The sequence below is a fragment of the Spermophilus citellus genome (genome assembly GCF_964194105.1).
Source record: "Spermophilus citellus genome assembly, chromosome: 1".
NCBI classification, from domain to species: domain Eukaryota; kingdom Metazoa; phylum Chordata; class Mammalia; order Rodentia; family Sciuridae; genus Spermophilus; species Spermophilus citellus.
Genome location: NC_138182.1, coordinates 28,949,323 through 28,963,860, shown reverse-complemented (window position 1 = coordinate 28,963,860; position 14,538 = coordinate 28,949,323). Strand labels below are relative to the sequence as shown.

The window sequence follows — 14,538 nt, the reverse complement described above, 5'->3', positions numbered from 1 at the left end:
AAAAGGATAGCTGTTGTTTTGAAAATCAAATGGCCCCTGGGCTTTGATCTGATTATTTGTCTTATTTAAAGTTCCAAATTTTAACATTTTGAGAATCAATTTTAGTACTTCAGCTGAACTTTGAGAGAATTCCAACACAGCCTGATGATAAGAATTTTGAAAATACACATGTTCTTAAAAATTTTGGGGAGGTTAGATGACATCAGATAGTTCTAGGTTCATATTGGTATTTTTTGAAGTTTTCAAAATCTTCATAGTTTGAGATAAATTTGAAAAAAAGATGCATAATCTGTGCTCTCCGGAGGAAAAAGTCTCCAAGTTCAACTTACTGTAATTATGATTTGTATTTAAGAAGATGGTCTTTATTAGAGGTTTGTTCATGTTTAATGTCGACCTGATTTAATGGAAAAATTAATTTACTATATCCCCCTACCTTTTTTATTATTATTATTGTTTTAAATTTGGAGAATTTAAATCATTTCTTGGAGCTGGGTGCAGTGGCACAGTGGTTTGGGAGGCTGAGATGGGAGGATTGTGAGTTCAAAGTCAGCCTTAGCAATTTAGTGAGGCCCTAAGGGATTCATGGAGACCCTGTCTCTAAATAAAATACAAAAAATAGACTGGGGATGTGTCTCAGTAATTAAGTGCCTCTGAGTTCAATCCCTGGTACAAAAATAAATAAAATAATTTCTTGGATATAAAAATAATATAGTCATGTATTATTAGTATTGTAAAAATCATCTGCTAATAAAGTAGTAAAAATCTCTTTTTTAGGTGATTAAGCGCTGGTTAGAATGCTAATATTATGACATTTTTATATTCTAGACTAGCTGTATAAGCAGTATATGCCAAATATGTTAAGAAATATTCTGGGAAAATTGTGGCTGTTTAAAAAAACAAAAAAAAACAACAATTTAAGTCCTCTAAAAAAGCAAACAACCCAAACAATTAACTTTCATTTAGTTATTTGAAGTAATTTGAACTTTGATTCTGTAAGTGGAAATACACATTTAAAGTCTTTTTATTTTGATACAAATGATTTATTTTTATTATAAAATTTGTATGTTTTATTATGAGCTGTGGGAAGGAGAGATGACATTTGTCATCTTAATAGTTGAATCCTTCCTACTACTTGTTTGTAGGAAGTACATTATTTGAATCATCCCAGAGTAATATTCTTTTTACTCTCAGCCCTTCCACCATCTGCTTCCCCCCCAACTCCTTCACAATTATAGAATGAACTAGGAAAAGGAGTACAAACAGCAAAATACTTTTTATTAATATTGGATTCAGTTTGTAATCTTTCTGTGGTTTCCCTTAGCACCCTCCCAGTCTTCGTTGAGTCATTGGTTATAAGAATTCTCTGAAACTCTTAATTTGTGTTAATCTCAATGTGCTTGGAAATTTAAGGTGGTATCATTTTCAAGACAAAGCTTATTATCATTGACCTGATCTGAGAATTTATTTTATATTTAGTGTTTAATGATCAATTTCATTGAAGTTTATACTTTAATCATTAAAGATTGTACTCAGTGGGTTCATAGGTTGTTTTACAACCCTTCATCTCAGGCTATTTTCTAACTCTCACTTCTGGGTCATATTATCTTTGTGTTTCATGGAAATGAGTTTATCAGAGCTTTCTTTGGTCTAATACAGCTTTTCCCAGATAAATTACTGGCTTAATCCTACAACCTTTTTAGGTTGTACTAAATTGAGGCAGTTTGGGATATCTTGTACAAGTATACTGAAGTTAAAACATGAATAATAATTGATATTGTTTTGGTATTGCATGAACAGTGTTTTTTAAAAGTTGCAATACAAATGCTGATTTTAAAAGTTTTTGAAATTGACTGTAATTGTATAGATTTAAGCATGATGCTTAAAATTGGAAAGCTTATTGAGGTTGTTCAGCTCCTGTGCTGTTCTGTTTGAAATATGGTTAAAGATTAAAAAAAAAAAATCTTTCCTGTGTGGTTTCTTTTGGTGGTTATAGATTTTATAAATGGCACCTTTATGATTTCTTTTGTTAACAGAATTCTGCTTGGTCAGAGTCGTGATGGCATTGTATTCAGCACTGATGACTATTTTCACCATCAAGATGGGTACAGGTATAATGTTAATCAACTTGGTGATGCCCATGACTGGAACCAGAACAGAGGTTTGTTTTGGGCCAAGTCTCCTGGGATAGAATATTTGACTAGGGAGTCAGAAGACCTAAGTTTTATTTTGACTTAGACTTTACCTGCTAAGTGACTTTGGCAACCATTTTTAATAGCTTGAGACCCAGTTTTTTCTTCTCTAAGAGTTGATGATAATTATACTTGTCTACCTGATGAAGGTTGTTGTGAAAAGCAGAGAATTTACATAAAACATTTTGTCAACTGTAGTGTACTCTGATATAAGCTGGCAAAATAATAGAGATATGGGATATTTTGATAGGCTTTATGAATGAATTTTTAGAACTCTGATACTGTTGATGTATATTTTAAAAGTTATTTTCCTGAGAATAGTGCTAATGTTTTCTAAATTTTACTAAAATACCTATGAATATTAAAAGTATTTTTCAGGCTAGGGATATGACTCAGTGGTAGAGTATTTGCCTAGTATTGCTTGAGGGTTTGATCCCTAGCACTGGGGAGGGAAAGGTTTTTCTTATTGATATTGTTCTAAAAGAAACCTACTTAAAGGGCTGGGGTTGTGGCTCAGAAGTAAGAGCACTCGCCTAGCATCCTTGAGCCACTGGGTTCAGTCAGTCCTTAGCACCACATAAAAATAAAATAAAGGTATTGTTTCCCCCTACAACTAAAAAAAAAAAAAAAAACAAATAAATAAATAAAAATAAATCTACTTAATAAGTTTTTTAGAGGACACGAATCAATTTCTTTTCATCATGAACAGTGGTTCTTAACCAGGGCTTCACATTTGGGGGGAATCACTTGGGGAGAACCTCTTAAAACAACAAGTTATCACTGGGCCTCTTCTTTGGCAATTCTGACTTAGTTGACATGGGTTGGGGCTTAGGAATTAGGATTTTTTCTTTTTTCTTTTTATTTTTTGGAAGTTCTTCAGGTGATTCTAATGTGCAGTCAGAATTAAAAACCATTGATCTAGATCTAGAATTATGTAAGTAAATTTCAGATACTAGAAGTTATTTTTAAAAGATGAATGTATTGATCAAACAAATAGCTTTTATTATAAGAAATTTTGAACCCAGAGCGTTGAGAGTATGATGAATCTCATATACCTATCACCCAGATTTTTGTTATTAAGATTTTAATAGTTGTTTTGTTTGAATCAGGATCCAAACAAGGTCCTCAGTAGACTTGGTTTTATGTTTCTTTTAATTAATCTTTGTAGTTTTCTCTCTTTAACTCTCATGCTATTATAAAAAATGGGTTGTTTGTCCTATAGAATTTTTTTTTAGTTGTCAGTTGACCTTTATTATTTATTTATTTATATGAGGTGCTGAGAATCAAACCCAGTGCCTCACACATGTTAGGCAAGCACTCCACCCCTGAGCTAAAACTCTAGTGCCTGTAGAATGTTTTACATCCTGTAGTTGTCTTGGTAGCCATTTAACTTGTTGTTAGCCAATTAATTTGTATATCTTTCTCCTGCATTTTCTGTAAATGAAAATTAGTTCTACATTGGAGTCTTGGTTATGTTCAGCTTTTTTTTTTTTTTTTAAACAAGTACAGGTTTGGTTGTTCTACTCTTATATTGATGGCAAAATTGATGAAAATAGTTCAAAGGGACAGCCTGTTCTCCCCATTATCAACTTTCCTATCAACCTTATATTATTTTCTAAATCAGGCAACAGTTACAAAATGTTGATTTTCTAGGTCTGTTGTTCCTTTCATATTTAGGGGCTAGAATTCTTCTGTAATGAGGAACTTCCTTACAACTAAAGCTACCAACTAGGGTGGGCCATAATTATAGTATATATAGGAAAAACACGAGTGATTTTTTTTTTGATTATTGATTTTTTAGAATAAGGAATATCAGTGAAGATATTTTGAGTTTAAAGTTTTCTGTTACAGTTCATGTTTTCACAGGAATGTTTAAATGTTGACTGACAAATAAATTTGAGCATTCCTAATCTAAAAATCTTAATCCATAATGCTCCAAAATCTGAAACTTTTTTGAGCATCATTTCAGCATTGAAAAAATTTCAGGTATTAGAGCATTTAGGATATTAGATTTTCAGTTTGGAGATGCTTATCTTGTAAAGTCTATGCAAGTATTCCAATATCTGAAAAATTCTTGAAATCTGAAATATTTCAGGTCCCAAGCATTTCACTTAAGAGATTCTCAGCATATATTGGCTTTGTGACCTCCTAGGATTTCTCCAAATCCAGACAGTGGCATAAAAATCTAAAATTCTTTTAATTTTTTTTTTTTTTAAAGAGAGTGAGAGAGGAGAGTGTGTGTGTGTGTGTGTGTGTGAGAGAGAGAGAGAGAGAGAGAGAGAGAATTTTTAATATTTATTTTTTAGTTCTCGGCGGACACAACATCTTTGTTGGTATGTGGTGCTGAGGATCGAACCCGGGCCGCACGCATGCCAGGCGAGCGCACTACCACTTGAGCCACATCCCCAGCCCCTCTTTTAATTTTTTAAATGTCATTGTTTTTAAATCAAATAATGACATTATAGTTCCAAAGATGTTTGGAATTATTGGTCTAAAGTAGGCTAAAAATGGAATGAATAAAGATAGTGGGCAGAACCAGTGTACATTTGGACTGGGAGGTTTGTATGAGACTTTTTTTTTTTCCTTTTTGCAATATTTAAGTAGAATATTAAAATTTTTATGCCATGTGAATTATTCTAGTTATACCTGCTGAATGTTATAATGGTGTCTGAATAAACTACTGGTTTTATCATCAATGAAACAAATATGGCTTTTTCCAAGGTGATTTTTACCTCTTCCAAGGTAATCATGTCTAGCAATTGTTAGACATTTTGAGTTATAAGCATGGCATATTATTTGGGCAAAATTACCCTTTTCAACAAATATTTATTGAATAATTTTAGATGCCAGGCACCATTATGGGAGAATCTTTCATCCTCCTATTTATTACTAGAAGAATTGACATTTAGAACACTTACAAATTGAAAACATCTTCAAAGTGTCATTTTTCTTTCTTATAGTACGGTAGTTAATTTGTTGAAGAACACTCTTTGTTATTTGGTTAGCAAACGTTTACTTAGGTGTTCTAGTTTCATGGAATGCAGTGGATTGTGATATTGGATTATTTGTGGAAAGAGGATAATCTCTACTCCCAAGTCAAAAATTATATGCTATTCTTGAATATAACTCCTTGTATGTTTAAGTCTAACTTTAGATATTAAGAAACTTATTAATAAGATTTTAAGTGGAAGATTTGAATACTGTTTATGATTGGAGATGAAACACTGGGAGGTGATAGCATCTTGGTGCTAGCCCCAAGCCAGCACTTATAGATGATAAGGCCTTCTAAATTTCTTTTGGTGTTTAGAAATATCTTCCAAGTATGTATTCCACCATAGTCATTACTCCTTAACTAACCTTTAGAATTCCATTTGCCCTAAATTTCTGTTTAAATGTTTTCATTATGTTGAACTTATTGGTCTGAATTCTGAGTCTCACATGCATTTTGCCTTAGCCTTTTACGTTTTATTGGAAGTTCTTTTTTTATATACACGTCATTGACAGTGGCTTGCTGTGACAATGATTCTTACGTAATGGCTTTGGAATAGGAAGATACAGTTTAGGAAAGTTTTATTCTACCTCAACTCCCTTTTGAAAATAATATTCCTAAGAAATCCATAAAGTCAGTTGAACTATGGTATTTAGCCACCTGGTATAAAGTTATATTGGAAAGTAATGATAAATCTATAACTTTTAAAATATGTATGTCTTTCTTATTTCAGAAGCATTATTGGTACATTGTAGAAAATTAGAAAATACAGATAAAGTGTAAATATTCTCACCACCTGTAGATAAACATTTGCAGCATCTTAGTAGATCATCCTGCCCTTCCTATATTTTGACCTATTTAAGATAATATGCAACTACTGCCTTATAACTTGGTGTTTGAATAATTTTTATCTTCCTATTTTAGTAAATTTTCACCTATTCTCATACTCAGTCCATATCAATTATAACTTGTTCATTTACCTTCTTTATTTCCTATAAATGAAAGTTAGCTCTGGACTGAAGACTTAATTAGCTGTAAGTTAACAAAATGCCCTCAAAATGTTTTTTACAGCTAGTTTGTTAAAACCAGCATCCACTTCAGAGAATACACTTGGCATGTGGTTATGTCTCTTAATTCCTTTTTTTTTTTTTTTTTTTTTTTTGGTGCTGGGGATTGAACCCAAGGCCTTATGCTTACAAGGCAAGCACTCTACCAACTGAGCTATATAACCCTAGCCCACTTAATTCCTTTGTAATCTAGTGGAATCCTTGTTTTTTTCATGGCACTGACTTGAGAAATTGTGCAATTTTGATTCTAAATACAGAGATGTGGTATTTTTTCTTAATGAGAATTTAAATTTTATGTATTTTAACCTAATATTTCTGGTTTTTTAAATTTATTTTTTATTTCAGCAAAACAAGCTATCGATCAGGGAAGATCTCCAGTTATAATAGACAACACTAATACCCAAGCTTGGGAAATGAAACCTTATGTGGAAATGGTAAATATGAGATATGAGAAGCATTTTAATTTTTTAATTTTCAATTCTTTGTATTCTGAAATTTTAGTTAAGTTGATCATATTATTAAAATATTTGTCTTTATTTTCTGAAGAGGTTTGTTGGTTTGCTTAGTTTTTAAGAAATTGGGAGTTTTGCTTATGAAGGAATATGCTAGTCTTACTGGTTCTCCCAGACCTGAGGATGGTAACTGGAATTTGTCCAGTTGAGTAGTCTTAAAGTTTTACAAACCATATTATTTTATGAAGTAGTATTTTTTTGGTTGAACAAATTTAGAGGTAATTGTCTAAATGAAATTTTTATCTGTCTGCTTTCTTTTTTACTTTAAGAACTATTCTCTGGGTTTTGTTTTCTTCCTTTCCTTTTTGTAGGCCATAGGAAAAGGATACAGAGTAGAGTTTCATGAACCTGAAACTTGGTGGAAATTTGATCCTGAAGAATTAGAAAAGTAAGGCACTCGAATTTTTATTGAATCCTTCTCTTTTTTCTTTCTTTTTGCCTTTACATTGGTCAATTTGTTTCCTAGCATTTTTGCTCGTCATCTTTGTTACTTGTAAATAGAGACCATAACTTTTTATTTTCTGTTAAAAGAAACATTGACTTAAAGGTTTTTGAGGAGCTTTGCCTTACTGAATTTTATTTAATTTTTGTTGTTAAATGTGTGTTGCTTTTTCTTAATGTGAATTCCTACACGATTTCAGTTTATTAAATGCTCTTGCAGATCCAGGAAACTTTGAGGGTAAAATTAGGACTTTTCCTTCTGTTTTTAGCTAGGTTAATTCTCTGCCTTTTCCTTCCTCCTTCAACTTTACTTTTTAGGCCCCATCATTACCTTTTTACTTTGTGATTTCCTCTTGTTCCTTCTTTTCCACCTTTACTACTATAGGTTCAAAATTCTATACCAAGTTCTTTATAATTAGTATGTCTTGGAATTCTGACTTTTTTGGGTTTTAGGAAGAGAATATAATGCATATATGTAGTCACAGAACTCCTATGGAGTTTGGGGCAGCATGTCATAGTCAAACATCTTAGTATTTCTTCACCAAATCATGACTAGTCAATCTAAAAATAAGAAAGATTCTATACAATCTAATGTCAGTTCTGAGAAGGTTGTGTTGCTGAGTACAGGTATGGTTAGGTTTCTCTGCTATCCAAGTTAACAGAAAACTGAGTTTTCAGAACTTATTAGATTTCAAGACTTGTGAGAGATTGTGGATTTGTAGTACTTAAAACACAGCTCTTCAGTTTATGTTTGTCTTTATCCTTTTCCCCTCACATCACATTGAATTATCACATTGTTTTCATTCTCCATTTTTTGGAAATAGCTCTGTTGTTTACTTAAATTTTATATATTTGAAGTATACAATTCAGTGGTTTCTGTATATTCAAGAGTTATGTAACCATAACTCTTTCCCTCCCACTTCAGTTTGCCCTTTTTCAACTTTAAGCCTTTCTCCCTTTTTTTTTTTTTAAATTTGGTGCTGAGGATTGAATCCAGAGCCTTGCACATGGTACGCACATGTTCTGCCACTGAGCTACATCCTTAGTCTTAAAGCTTTTATTCTTGGGGATCTGACTAATTTAATTCTTTTCCCCCTTGCCTTTTATTCCTTTGACAACTTTTCTGAGTTTTATGAGTTGTATACTAATATCTGGCATTTTTGCCTACCTAGCTGTGTATATGTATCACACCTGAGGTAGAAAGATGGAGACATTTTAAAACTTTTTAAGTTATACTAAATAAGTGTATGTGTAAATTGTCCCATAGTTATAGTTTCATTTACATTTGAGGGATTGTTGAAATTTATTAATTTCTTAATGTAATTTGATGTTAAATAACAAAGCCAGTTTGTTATGATAGCTAGCATAATTTGGCTTTTGAAGTAATTGAATAGAATTGTATAGAAGTGAATCATTGATTTTGTACCTTGTAGATTTAGTCATATCTTGCCAATTTTTAAGCTTGAATCTCTTGTATTTTTTTTCTACGTTCTCTTTTTTGCTTTTTTATGTCTTGAATGTAAACATCAGATTTAAAAAGTAAATATTTCTTTTTGCAGCCATTTTGTAGGAAAAAATAAAAAAAGCATTAATAAATTGAGAACTATAGTATTAAGTGTAAAATATGTTTCTGAGTGTTTCCACGTCCAAATCAGGTTACAGAAAACTGTGAGGGTGAAATAAATTGTCTGAAGTTCTTTGACAGTCAAGAATAGTTTTTAAACAACTTTTTGTTGTCATAAACTCATACAGAAAAGTACTTAAAATATAAATATATAGCTTAACCAAATTCTTATAAGCAGATATGGATTTAGCCATCATCCTTGTCATGAGAGCATTACTAGTGCCTTAGAGCTCTTTACATTCCTCTTTCCAGTCACAATTACCTCTCATCCCCTAAAGCTAATTACTATTTTTACTTGGGTAATCATAGTCACTTCCTTGACTTTTCTTTTAAACTTTCATCATAGTAGCTCTACCTTAATACAATAGTTTAATTTTGCCTTTTTTCAAACTAGAATCATAGAGTATATTTGTCTTGTTTCTTTAACTCAACATTGGGTTTGTGAGATGCCAATTTGTTGTCTCTTAGTATGGTATTGATAATAAATTTTAAAATGTAATAGGAACCTGTCCTAAAAGATGTTTTTATGAGTCCTAAAAGTCCATGCAATTTTTCTGTAATACTCAAAATACCTCATAATCTTTGGTTTTTTGTTTTCTTTTTAATTCTTGGCTCTGCTGTGGATAGACCGAATCAGAGCCTCATACATGCTAGGCAACTGCTTTACCACTGAGCCTGATTATATTTTTTAAAATAATCTTTGATTTTGTTATTAAAAGGGGGGATATATACTCATTGGGTCACTGAATGAATAGTTGGATTTTTTTTTTTTTTAAGGTACTGGTGATTGAACCCAAAGACGCTTTACCACTGAGTCCCAGTCCTTTTTATTTTGAGACAGGGTCTTGCTAAGTTGCAGAGGCTGACCTCAGACTTGTCTCAGTTTCCTGAGTTTTCAGGATTATAGGCAAGCATTACCGTGCTTGGTGAATAGGTAGTTCTGTGTGAAGAATGTGTAGTCATCTAACATGTTACCATGAGGCAGCCAATATAAATCTTTTTGTATAAAATGTTAGTAAATGAAATATATCAGTATTTATTTCGTAATGTTATTTAGAATCTGGTTTCTGTGTCTTTAAAATAGGGTAATCTCTAAGAATATACATGCTAAAATAAAATATTTAAAATCTTTTTCTTTTTTGGTAGGAGGAATAAACATGGTGTGTCTCGAAAGAAGATTGCTCAGATGTTGGATCGTTATGAATATCAAATGTCCATCTCTATTGTAATGAATTCAGTGGAACCATCACAGAAAAGCACACAAAGACCCCCTCCTCCACAGGAGAGGCAGAGGTGGGGAGGCTATTTAGGCTTACATAATGAAGTCTTTGTCACAGATAATCATTAAGTTGGCTATTTTCAGCTAACATTTGTTGCTTGCTCTTGAAAAAAAAAAAATTAGTGAGCCTGTCTTGAAGTTTCAATAGTTTCAAATAAAAAGACTGTGGTGCCTCGCAAAGGATGTTCCCAGCAAGTTGTTTAAATTCTAAAGTACAAATAAAAATTATATAAAATTGTATTTTAAATGTTTTTAATAATCTTTTGTGGCAATACCTTTGGTTATTATGAAAGCCCTTTAGTAGAGTGGATAGGATGTAGGAATTTTTTTTGTACAATTGAATTTTAAGCTTTTCTATTTTATATGTTGGAACATACAAAAGTTTTTTTATTATTCTTAACCTAAATCTAACTTTTCATAAAATTTTAATATTTTTCCTTCACTCTCTTAAATATACAAGAAATACCAATTTGTTATAGGGCACCTTAGTTGATTCCCCTGTTTATACAGATAAAATTATATTTCAGGTAGTTAATCTATGTGACAAAGTTATTTCCAAGCTGTAATTAGCATACCACTTTGTTCAAACACAATTCCCCAGTAAATGCTAGACAGTCAATGATGTATTGATCACCTAGGGAGTTTCCCCCATTATATTATGGATATTCCTCACATAATATATACATAGTCATCAACCATCTCAAGCATCTCTCTGCCCCCTGCACACTTGCCAATTCTGGAAGGAATACAGAGACAAGTCACTGTGTAGTAGGAAAAGCTCCTCAGGTGATTCCAATAATGTTTCACTTATCTCTGTTCAATTTGATCCAGCATAATTGTAATATAAAAAATATTTTGGATAGTTGCTTAGCTTTTGTTATAAAATGATTTGTCTTACATAATGTTGTAGTTCTCCTAGTTCTGATTTTTTCTGTAGAGTCAGCTGAACTTCTTTCAGTGAATATGTTCCTTCACTAGAAAATTAAAAACTGAGATGTACTTCATTTCAGAGGTCTTGTAATTCATCCCTGCCTTTAAACAGACATTTTCTTAGTCTACATAATTGAGCATTTCTCTTTACAGTACAAGGAAGGAAGCACTATCACCTCTTTTACTGCATTATTTTGCAGTATTTTTAGAAAGTATTTTTTAAACTTTGATTTTACTTTTTTTTTTATAGGAAGAATTCCATCTGATTACAGTGTACTTTTTAAAAAATTAGCCATTATGATTCTGTATATATTTTACATGATATTTCACGGCCCTTAAATTTATCGCAGATTAGCCTATCCTTTTCTTCATGTGTTGTTTTAAAATCTTTTCCTGTTTTTTTCAACTTTACTTTAAATGTCATCCCACATCTTTATATTACTTTTAAGTACCAAGGCTGAAAACTAGGTATAGTACTGTCAGCAAGGTCTTTGTTACATTTCCTTTAGTGAAATAAGAATTTGTATGTACAATTCAGTGCTGCTTACATTTGAATAGGTATTACCTTGCTTTATCTTGTTTCGCATATGTTTATGTTTGTATATATTTGTTCATCTTACTATGATGTAGTGGGAATGTGCTAACTCATGTTTTGTGTGTAAGTACATATTCATATATACATATATATATCTCCTTTACCCATTGTTTTAATATATTCTTTTAGAGTAATATTTATTGGTATTTGGATTTATTGATTATGTAAATTAGCAGTTTGAAAATCATACAGAAGGATTGAATTTGGAGACAGATGAAGCAACTGTTAGATATACTACGTGTCCTTTTCTATGTGTTTTTATAAAAAATTTATTTAGGAGTAATTATATTATAAATGTATAGTTGGAGAAAGTGGATTGCCTTTGGGAGAAAAAGATTATGAGGAAACATTCATATTAGGTATGAAGTTTAAAATAAATTTCCAGATTTTATAACAAATTCAACTCTATCTCCTGGTACTTCTGAGTACTAAATAGTAATCATCCAGACATCACTTATCATTACCAATCAGTTTTTAGAAATTATAAATGCTTATCGAGGCAGGGAAATTTAACATTCTGAAAAACTTTTATTTAAAAAAAAATTGTTGCAGATGGACATAATACCTTTGTTTTATTTATTTATTTTTATTCAATAGTGAGGATCGAACCCAGTGCCTCACATGTGCTAGGCAAGTACTCTATCACTTAGCTACAACCTCAACCTCCCTTTTTTTTTTTTAAAAAAACACAAAGCAGAAGTAAATAGTTTCTTTAGGCATTGTGGCCTTTTTTTTTTTTTTAAAAAAACAATAAGACAATGGAGGAATGAGTATGAAGTAGAAGATACTAAAATCACTATTTTAGCACTTTGCTTGGTGCTAAAAATCTAAAAAAGTGAGAAATTTACTAATTTTTCATCAAAAAAAATTTTTTTTATACTCACATGTGGTCTTAATGCCCCCACTGCTAGACCTTCTAACTTCATCTGTATCACAAAAAATAAAGTTGGCATTAGTGATCCTGTTTAAGTAAGATGTATCCCACAGCTTCTAGTGTGGTTCAGTATGATTGTTATATTTAGTTGTTTTTTCATAGACTTAGTATGAAAATAACTTTTTTATCTTTTGATCAACAAATTTATAGTTTTCTATATTTTATAATTTTGTTCATAAAAATACTGATAAGTTGAACCTCTGGTAACTATTTTTTAAATAGGTAATCTTTATTTTCAGTATTAACTTTTCTGAAAGAAACTGTTAGCTTTTTATATGTTGTCTGGTTTTATTAAAAATAACATTACTTACAAACAATTGGGTTGTATTTTTTTGTTTTAGTGATAAGATTTGAGTATTTCAAGGCTCTTTATCTGTTGTCTAATATAGGTTATTGAATTTTCTAGTTTTGTATATAGATATAAGTTTTGAAAGGGTTGATGATTTATTCAAAGAATATGAAAGGTTTGTTTTGACTTTACTAAAAATTTTTTTACTGCAGAGTAAAAAACTGGGTTTCTGAGTATTTATAAAGAAAATTAATGGTGCTCTCTTTGGAAAATGTTGAAGAAGTGTAGTTAGTGTACTCTAGTGCCTTGACTAGATAGATTTGTCAGTCTACTGAAGTTAAAGTATTCTGACATGGATACAGTAATTAATAAGGGCTGAGGTTTTTTTAAAAAATATATCTACAATCCCCATAGATTACCTACTTAGTCATGACAAGATTTAGTTTAGTTATGGTACAGTGACAATTCTTAATAGATAATTTGGTTAGTGGTTTTGAGAGATAAATTTTAGGAGGTTATAATTTGTGAGTAAAATTTTTTAATAGATAATTTGAGTTAGTGGTTTTTATAGATAATTTGAGTTAGTGGTTTTTAGAGATAAATTTTAGGAGGTTACAATTTGTGAGTAAAATTTTTTTCTATTAAAACTGTTAGCTGTATTTTTGTAAATTTAGTGGGACGAAGAGATGATGTTTTTCTTTTTATCAATTAAATAAGATTGGCATACTACTTTTTTGTTTGTTTATTAAAATGAAGGTACTATTATAAAACAGTTGGTTTCCAAGACTTGTAAAAGAAAGATAACCTGTTATCTTAGACTCTTGTGTCATTTTTGTAAGAGAATATTCACATGGTCAGTAGTAATTTTAAATCTGTTCTATGGAAGTTCTTTCACTGTCAAATTATGCACAGGAATAAGAAGAAGGAATAGAACAAATAACTCTTTGAAAAAGAGAGCCTCAACAATAAATAGTTCTTCTCATAACTATTTATTCTCTAGAATCTTATATATTGAAAAAGTTTAACTCTTTATATATTTAATAGAAGTTTTAGCCACTTATATTAGAAATAATCTCTCTTCCAAAAATTTTGCTCTGTCGTTATCATACCTTGTCTCATTCCAGGTATGATAACTGCCATTGTTGTACATCATAATCCATCTTTCAGAATTTGTTAACTTCAGTAAGCTGTCTTAAGTATGGTACGGTGAATTTAACCCAGGGGTGCTTAACTACTGATCTACATTCCCCAGACCTTTTTGTTTTTTAATTTGACAAAAGGTCTCTCTCAGTTGCTTAAGGCTTGGTTAAATTGTGGAGGCTGGCCCTGAACTTGCAATCCTCCTGCCTCAGCCTCCTGAGCCCCTGGGATAAAATAGAATCTTTTAGGTAACGTGGACAAAGCCATAGTGTAGTTCCCCTAATCTTAGAACTAGTCACAGTTACATTAATAAAATGTCATACCTGCTTTGGCGAATAACTGGACTTCGTGTGACAGTGTTGGTACAATGGTTAATATTTTCTTGTGTGTGTGTGTGTGTGTGTGTCTGTAAAACTGTTTTTTTAAATTAATGGGGAAGATTGAGAAATTTTGAGGAGCTACTAGACTGTTTCCCTCTTAACTTTGTTAGTAATTAAGGAAGAAAAGAATAATTTGTTTTTTTACATTAAATTAAGTTTAAATTGTGTT

The 14,538-nt window shown here is 31.2% G+C and overlaps 1 protein-coding gene across 8 annotated transcripts in view; it reads left to right on the top strand.

Annotated features, from left to right (window-relative positions):
• Positions 1 to 14,538, top strand: part of LOC308648106 (NEDD4-binding protein 2-like 2) — a 90,357-nt gene that overhangs the window by 10,525 nt on the left and 65,294 nt on the right. For 2 of the 8 annotated variants that reach the window (XM_081292804.1, XM_081292803.1), the window contains 4 exons: positions 2,034 to 2,158; positions 6,591 to 6,679; positions 7,069 to 7,145; positions 9,969 to 10,115. In XM_081292804.1, the coding sequence (XP_081148930.1) occupies positions 2,034 to 2,158; positions 6,591 to 6,679; positions 7,069 to 7,145; positions 9,969 to 10,115 (438 nt within the window). Of the gene's footprint in view, positions 1 to 2,033; positions 2,159 to 6,590; positions 6,680 to 7,068; positions 7,146 to 9,968; positions 10,116 to 14,538 lie in introns of those variants that run through there. The other 6 variants (XM_081292809.1, XM_081292805.1, XM_081292807.1 and 3 more) reach the window with 4 other exon arrangements.